Source organism: Salvia splendens, chromosome 1 (assembly GCF_004379255.2).
Source record: "Salvia splendens isolate huo1 chromosome 1, SspV2, whole genome shotgun sequence".
Taxonomy (NCBI): Eukaryota; Viridiplantae; Streptophyta; class Magnoliopsida; order Lamiales; family Lamiaceae; genus Salvia; species Salvia splendens.
In genome coordinates, this window is record NC_056032.1 from 13,897,932 (window position 1) to 13,906,896 (window position 8,965).

An 8,965-nucleotide genomic window follows, 5' to 3' on the forward strand; every position below is an offset into this window, starting at 1 on the left:
TGACAAGATTTAAAATGCTAAGTTGCAACATTTCTTTCTCACAGTTAGTAGGCCGCATATAATTTTCTGCGTGATATGTGAGAATTATCGTAGTCATGCATGGGTCACTTCCTTAATTACAAGCGAAAAACAGTGTGTATATATAGTCATATAGATATAATAATATTAGTTGTAGCAGAAAATTTTAATTAGTGTTGGTTGTTTTACTTATTTATGTTATATACACGTTTTTATTTCTTTTTGTAAAGTTGTATTAAATTGCTTCATGAAATTTTACTCATATATAGAAGTGGCAAATCATATGTATAATATGAGTATATTAGTTTTATTTTGATTCCCAGTATTTAGCAGCTTTGTGCTGTTGTACTGACATTGGACTCAAAGATAATAAATCAATTTATTAAATAAGCTAATGTTCTTCCACAAATTTTATCTTATAGAATATCTTAATACTCCATAAAATTAAAAGTTATACTAGTAGTATATAATTTCGAACAAAAAATATACAGAATGAACTCCTAAACAAAAAAAAAATAGAATGAGATTAATTTTCAATATAAATTGCACCAATGATCATGTTTGTTTAGTATGCAAAGAAAATTATATACGTTATTCAGCATTAAATAAATAAATTATATATACACAAGGAAATTAATGAGATAAAAATGCTCCAGCAAGTTGCAAATTAAGTAAACATATGAGTACTATATACATGCACAAATGAACATATATATTACTTCAGTATTAAAACCTATAAATAGGACACAGTTAACCGCGGTAATAATCACGTAGATGCTTAGACGTATACATAATTATCATGTTTGGCTTCAAATATCTGAAATTCTTAGACAAAATTAGTTTTTAGGGAAAATAAAAAATTGTATCTTTGCAACCCACGAGTTGAACAAATATGGTGTTAAACCCCTCATACTATTTTATGAATTAAAAATAATTGTTGTGAGAGGGATCAAACGACCAAAATCTTCAGGCTATGAAAATATGCATTTTTTAACCTTAATTTGCAAAAGTAATCTTACTAAAAACCAAGAGATTTTTGAGGCGTGGCTTCTCCTGCTGCAACTGGATGATCCAGCTTTGCTTGTTTGTTGCTTTCCATCTTTAATCCGAAATGAATATGAGGAAAATGTGCCCACTGCATATCATACAATATCAAAATCACTGACGCATAGTTTTTGTATTGTTGTAGTAATTGTTTTCTGATTATGCAAAAAAAAAAATATGTCAACTATATTTAGGGGAGTACTAAGAAATTTGTTTTAATAAATTAAAGGTTATATTTTCTCAATTCGAGACAATATATATGATCCGTTGTGATAATATAAGCTTCTGTACAAAGATTAACTTAAAATACCAAAACTTATACTATGATATACAAATAAAAAAAAGATGCGGACAAATTGATTATGAAGATGCATGTATATTTTATGTGAAGTAATTTCAAGTCATGTAAGGCAAAATTATGGATAATTATTATCCACAGTCGTTATATATTTATAAATGCAACTTTTAAATATTTGAAGAATTATTAGTTAACAAACAATAGTTCATTTATGTATTTTATTTATTTCTTTATTTATTTTGGTTTTGCACTATATTAAGGCCAATAATTCTTAATAGATGTACATCATTAACTACGCATTATGAAATGATTATTACACTCTTGCATCTATTTTACTTTTCACATGTTGCCACCCGAATATATGTTATGATACTCTCTCCATCCCAACGAAGATGTCCTATTTTTTTTCCTGTCCGTCCCAAACCCCTTATTTAGAAAATAATAAAAATATTCAGTTACATTTTCTCTCATTTGCTTTATTCAAATCTCTCATATTTTAAAATCACTCAATAATCTTTTCTCTCTTACTTTATTCATATTTCATAGAGTACTTCAAAACACTCAATAACATTTTCTCTCTTTATTTAAACTCCTTAAATAAAAGTGTATAAAATCTTGTATGGTAGTATCAGAAAAGGGGTCATCCATCTTCTCAAAAAGATTGAGGAAGGACTAATTATGTGATATTTGAAAATCCCACTAGGGATCTGGTTTTTTAGGTCGGAAAATTATAAATGTTTTAGTTTATCTCTTGATATGAAGAAGTAATTGAATAAAACTTACGTTCTTTGCAGCAGTGCTAAAGGCTTCACGATGGCTAATATCAGGATTGGTTGCTTTTATCCTCTGAATCTCCTCTCTGTCAACACAATACATATACTCAACTTAATAATTTATTATCTAGTGTGTTTTCACAGCAAAAAGACGATGATACTCCTTACTTTATGAAACGATTGTACGCTGATGGAACGCGTTGTCTTTTCTCTGGTGCTGTGAAACCATGATTCAAGACACAATTAATAAAAAATATTTGGAGTATACTGTATATATATATATATGAGTTATCAACATTATTGAAAATAAAATTTAAATAATATCCTTCCTACATGGAGTATGTATGTCCTACTTCCAAAACTCACTAGTAAACAATATTTTCATCACACCAAATATCATCTCTATTAGTACATTTCTCTAATAATGAACATATCAAAATGTCATGTACAAAATTTATATATAGAAACCGAATAATCATTCTAGTAGCTAGGAGTGTATTTTAGGTCTACACGTCCACGAGAAGTTAGAAGGAAATTAAATGTCTACAAAGTTTAGGCTTATCGTGTTGAGATCTGGGTATAAAATAACACTAAATATAATGTTCTCCACCAAAGGGAGTATAACCAATTAAATTAAAGACTTCTTTATTCTTTTCACTTGCAATGTCCATGAAAATAAAATAAAATGGATATTTTAGGAAACTAGCATGATCTATAAGGCATTGATTAGTGGTTATATCTTATGTATAAAGATTAAAGGGGCATTGACTGATTCATAAAAGTACCAGGCCAGGCCTGTGTGTGTTTGAGTCTCCTGCTCTTTGCAGACCATGACTTGTCTCGAAATGTTATGTCACTATCACAACAGTTCATATATGTTTAAATTTGTCAGCTAATCCTCTCTCTCCAATTCATCATAAAGTACACTAGTCTCTCCAAAGTCCAACTATATGGCTCTTTTCTTTTTCACATCCTACACTACTTCAACAATCAATCTATAATTAATACTACTCCATATTAGAAGTTTCGTATACTCCTCCCGTCCATGAAATAATGTCTCATTTTGCCATTTCAGATTTATAGTCTTATTTACCTTTTCTCATTCTAAGTAAATGGACTCTACCATTCACCTAACTCATTACACTCATATTCTATTATAAAATTAATATATAAAAGTATGGTCCACATTACCACTAACCCATTTTTTCCATTTTCTTCACAGAGTCAAACAATTTCTAAAAACCCGTGTTGTGCTAAGTTAAAATGAGACTAAATCCAAGTAGTAGTAGTATTATATACTCAGACAACTACATAGATTCAAAAAAAAAAAAAAAAAACTCTTACAGCGTATTGGAGGTATCTTAGGGTGTTCAGTGTCAACTTGAAGAGAACCGTATGTATTGCACTTTGAAGAGGAGCCGTTGTCCCTAGTGGCCACCGCTGCGTTGAAGCCGGTAGCCAAGGCTGCCAAGGATTGTTGTTTCTGCGACTTCAATAGCAAAAATTCGTTGGATCGTATGTATAAAAAAATAATCTCAAAACAGACTAGGATAATGTATTGTTAAAATGAACTCATATATATTTTGAACTAAATTAAAAATTAAAAGAAGGTAGATATCCCTCAAATTCTCTGCTTTTATTCTACTACAATGGTTGCAGAAAATACAATAACACACCTCGTCAAAAGTTAAATTCTTCATTTTGGGACCATGCTTCATCATCTACTTCAAAAAAATTTTGGTGGTAGCCAGAAATTGTAAGTCACACATACACACACACATGCTCGAATATATAATTCTGCATTTTGGGATCATCATTATCTATCTACAACGCACAAATGTAGTCCCGAATTCTTGGTGAGAGAAACTGGAAAAAGAGAATGGTCTCTTTCTCTCTCTTAACACACACACCCACACATATATATGTATGCATTCACACCTGGAAATCTTGGAGGTGAACAGACTGAAGCAAAGCTCCCATATTGACTGAGAGCAAGTTTGAGCAGTGCCCACATCTCACTGTTACAATACTAAACATGCTCCCAAATGGAACATTAACCTGCACACAATATTTATCACATATAAAACCCACCACAAAAAAAAAAAAAATTAAATCTTGATCATGAAACTAAACCCTAGGGTCAGCAAATTACCCTTCTATTGTGTGTTGTGCGTGTTTTTCACAAGAAGACAATATATATCGCCTTAACAGAGAGCGGCGAAGATATCCCATTCTTTTCAACAAAAAAATGCGCAAGTTCTTGTCACACCATATTTTCAAAAATGGGAAGTATTGAAGAAACACAAGTAGATTTACTTTCATTTTTCATCTCACCTATAAGATAATGATATATAGTATATACATAGACACACGCACACGCACAATGTATATATATGTATAAGCATCTTTCTTTTTGTTTAAGTTTGATCATATAGTATTTGTATGATGAAGGTTTGTTAAAGTAAGCTTCAGAATGTGTAAAATTGAGGGAAATTCATGAATATATGGGCAACGGCACTCAAATGTGGACAATAACCAAGATATATTTAATACTACTCCCCTTATAATAAATCTCTCTCTTCTCTTCTTTTCGGTGCTACTGACTTTTTTCTGCAACACTGACACCATCAGTGATCACTGTGTGTGTGTGTGTGCGTGTTTTAGAGAGAGAGAGAGGAAAGCTATGTGACTGGAACGGAATTCATCAAAAGACAGTAACGAAGAGGAAAAATCATCAATTAAATCGTATGCAATTTTGTCAATTGATTGCTCTTTTTTTACAGACTGTAAAATTAAGCCAAATTTATTTCCAATCACACCAAAAAAGAGCGATCTTGTTAGTTAACACACACACTTTGATGAAATAAAAGGAAAACACTTTCTATGTCTTGATTTTATTTTGGAGTCTAAGAGTATCCACTATAAGGTGGACGTCCCCAATAGCCCCGTCCCTTTTTTTGTTCACAGCCCCAGTTTTTTTGTCCGCGCAAAAAAAAAAGTTTCCGCCACTATAAGCGAACACTTCCAATAGCCCCGAAATTTTATAACCAATTTTCATTTTAATTACACAAAATTTGAAACTGCTTCTTTCTCTCTTCTTCCTTCTCCAATCTCCCTCTAAACCCTAAAATTGTCGAAAATTAAAAAAAAAAAATCGCAGAGCACGGCTGGCGCGCCGATCGCCGGCGCACTATAGGCCGGAGCGCCTATAGGTGCGCCGATCGGGGACCGGTGCGCCCTCGCACAAAACACGCCGAAGCCTCTTCCGCCCCGGAAATTTTGTCCGCCTCGGGGCGGACGTTTTCCCTACTATAATCCGGCGGGGCGGCGGCGAGAAGGGGGCGGCCGGCGCGCCACCCCTATAGTGGATACCCTAAGAGTCCAACCAACATAAAACACACAAATTTATATGAGATAAATAAAAAAAGTTCATGGGAAAGATTTAAATGGGTTTGAACAGAAACACCCATTTCAGACAAGGTGTATGAGTATTTAGTGGGCTGGTGTACGGACAAGAAAAAACAAAGTTTCAAGAGAAATTAGATGATAAAAAAGGACAAAACTGCATCTGCAATAATTAAATTCGATGTTTGAACGCAGATAAGAGGAACCCTAAAAACCACAAGATCATAGGGTTCATATTGACTATTAAAAATACGTACCAACATCTAAAATATGGTTCTTTAATGTGATGAGTGCAGAAAACGAAAAGCAGGTTTCTTTCTGGGTTGCTGGGATTTCAATTTCTTGTCCCTTTAACCCCAAAAATAAAGCGAAATTAAGAGAAAAAATCAAATCTTTGGCCAAAACACACATTCTTGGTACATAAAATATGAACTGGGTAATAATAACTTCCTAGCTTTCTTGTCACCATAACATATCCGACAGTTTTCTAGACAGAATTGTTTTTTAGTAAGAATCAGCATCAGCATAAAATACCATACCATATATAGGTAAATCGAAAACAGCCAACAATTTCACTGAACCCACAATTCTCAACCAGCATTTTTCAGAGAGTGCTTTAAAAATTGAATCTTTTTTTTTTTTTTACTTTTTTAAGCAGCAATACACTAAACATATAACCAAAAATTGAGTGTTTCACAAAAGAAAGGGAAAGGCTGCTCTTTTCCAAAAACCCTATTGTTGTTGAGCCTTAATTTGATCTCTTCATGAAATTTAACTAGCTACATGGTAATGAAGTAAAATAAATCAAAAGAAAATTATACCGCTAAAATAGTGTTGCAGTAGTTGCAATTAACATAACACACAGGCTCAGCGGTCAATTCCATTGACATCTTAGCCGGATAGATCGCCAGAGAAGATGGAGTTTTTTCTATAGAAAAATAAGAAGGGAAACAATTAAAGAGAAGGGCTGAAAGATCAAGAAGTGAGGAATTATAAATCCAGCCAAGAGATAGAAGGAGGGGTCAATATATTTATGCAATTTTGTGTGTATTTAAGTAGGATAAATGTATAATTAATGCGTTGTTTTTATGGTAGTCGGAGAGGAGAGGGCAAGAAATGAGTGTAGAAAACTGAATGGAAATTAGATGAGGAGAGAGAAATGGGAGAGAGAGAAGTGGGAATGCAAAATTTTAGTGGTATTTTTGTAATGGGATTTGTAAAAAAAAGAAAAGAATGGTGTTTTATTTATGGAAAGATGGTTTGGAGAGAGAGGGTGGGGGGTATTATGATTGAGAGAATGAGTGGGTGGAGTGATGTGGTTTTTGTATTTATATTGCTTCATATTCTGCAGCGGACGAGGGGGGCGAGATATTAATGTTTCGGAATGTTTAGGGATTAGAGTTTGTAACAATTCGATCAATTTTGTGTCAACGTAATCACCCATTTGAAGCCCTAAGTTCTTGAAAGAGAAAAAGCCAAGTTTTATTTTATTTTATTTCGTCGACAGTGTTCTTACTTTGATTGATTGATTGTACACATTTAGTATATTCGTATAGCTAAATATAGTTAGGAATAGCGAAATAGAAGTTTCTATCTTCAACCAAAATATTGTTAGAGCATCCACAATGGCGGCGAGCGGACCGGCTAGCCGATTCTCGGCGCTGGCCGGTCCGCTCGCCGAACCATTGCAGCAGGCGAGCGCCAATTTGGGTTAGAAAAGCGTCGAGCGCACGCCGATTCCCGCGCGTTGGCCGATGCGCTAGCCGATTGGTTGGCCGCCATTGCAGACTCCTGATCGGCGAGCGATCGGCCAGCCAATTTTTTATTTTTTTTAATTTAATTTTCGAAACACTATATATACACGATTTGCGGGCCGATTTTAGCTGACTGGAAGGCGGCAACTGATCTCGAGGAGAAGAGTTTTCTTCACTCAATGCTCGTGAGTATGCGGGCCGATTTGAATGCCGCCACGGCACAGTTGGGGGGCTCAGACGTGGGCTCAGATGCCGCAGATTTGGGGGTCCCGGATAGCGGCGACAACGGCGGCGGCGACGACGGCGAGGAGTGAGGCGGAGCCGGGGGGCTCGTGTGTGGAGGAGGAGTTTTTTTTTAAATTAATGTACTTTTTTTTAATTAATGTACTTTTTTAAGTTTTAATATTATTAATGAATTTTACCGTATTTGTGTCGTAAATTTAATTGCGTATTTTGTGTTATTGTTACTTATTTATTTTTTATAATTTTATTTATTGTGTCAAGGCTATGGCTGACCTATTGCTTGTCCAGTTGATTGTCCTGATGATGTGGCATGAGGAGTTTTTAGTACTAATGATGTGACAGGTGGAGTTTGTGGCTAGGCTATGGCTGTCCAATCTCTATTGGAGATGCTCTTAGTCTTTCTTGAATCAACAATCAATTGCCATCATGTACATTTTTGACAAGGACAAGGCATCTAAAGACATAAATTCACGGTCCCAACTTCTGTTTGGTTATACTATGCAACATTAATCGACAGGAGATCAAATGATTCGATTCGAAAGTGTAACGTTTTTGCAAAGGATGCGACTTTTATCTTTTGCTCCATATATTTGTGCCTAAAGAATATTGACAAAAATTAATCTAACTTTAGCCTTAATCGGTTTTGAAGGATTACCTTATGTGAGACAAGTGGCTAATTAATGCTTATTGATGGCTAATGATCGAGAATAAATTGATTAATGATAGATACACGGCAGAAATCATAAGAGCATCAGCAATGGCGGACGTCCCGGTGGACGTCGGACCGGCGTGCCGAACGTCCGCCATTAGGCGAGCGCGAGGCGGATGCGGACGTCGCTTGCGGACACCGCAAATCCGCGGCTTTCCGACGACGTCTGCCATTGCGGTATCCCGACGGACGTCCCGATTTTTTATTTTTTTATTTTTTAAAAAAACTCTATATATACGGCTCGTTGAACTTTATTTCATTCGCACCACTTGTTTCAACGAGTTTCTCTCTCTCTACGTTTTTTAGTATATCCAAAATGGCTAGTGGTAGTGGTGGGGTGTTGATGACTTACGCCGTCGAAATAACGAAGATGTGCCGGCCGTTACGTCCAGGGAGATAAATCGCTTGATACAAGCGGCCTTGCAGCAGCAGCAGCCGACGGTACCTCGACCCATCCATCGTCGAGCTATAGTACCCCGAGACCACATCGCTGCACACCGTCGGTTGTACGAGGACTATTTCACTCCGGAGCCGCGGTTTGGGGAGAACATGTTACGGCGACGTTTTAGGATGAGTCATTCGTTATTTCTGCGTATCGTGGGCGCTTTAGAGCGTCAATACGAGTATTTCAGGATAAGGGAGGATGCGGTTGGTAAACCCGGCGACACACCCATACAGAAGTGCACTACCGCAATCAGGCAGCTGGTATACGGCGGTGCGG

The 8,965-nt window shown here is 35.7% G+C and overlaps 1 protein-coding gene across 4 annotated transcripts; it reads right to left on the bottom strand.

The window, feature by feature from the left end:
* Nucleotides 1-768: 768 nt before the first annotated feature.
* LOC121743379 (axial regulator YABBY 5-like) lies at nucleotides 769-6,839 on the bottom strand. 4 transcript variants are annotated; one of them, XM_042136679.1, is made up of 6 exons: nucleotides 6,360-6,839; nucleotides 4,072-4,191; nucleotides 3,478-3,616; nucleotides 2,302-2,350; nucleotides 2,144-2,219; nucleotides 769-1,153 (listed from the first exon to the last, which is right to left on the bottom strand). In XM_042136679.1, exons 1-6 carry the CDS (start codon nucleotides 6,426-6,428, stop codon nucleotides 1,037-1,039), a joined length of 570 nt encoding a protein of 189 aa, XP_041992613.1. In that variant the 5' UTR covers nucleotides 6,429-6,839; the 3' UTR covers nucleotides 769-1,036. The 4 variants fall into 4 exon arrangements, with proteins under 4 accessions (XP_041992613.1, XP_041992608.1, XP_041992628.1 ...); XM_042136674.1 differs by having other exon boundaries at nucleotides 3,478-3,622; XM_042136694.1 differs by lacking the exon at nucleotides 6,360-6,839 and adding an exon at nucleotides 4,286-5,137.
* Nucleotides 6,840-8,965: the final 2,126 nt, after the last annotated feature.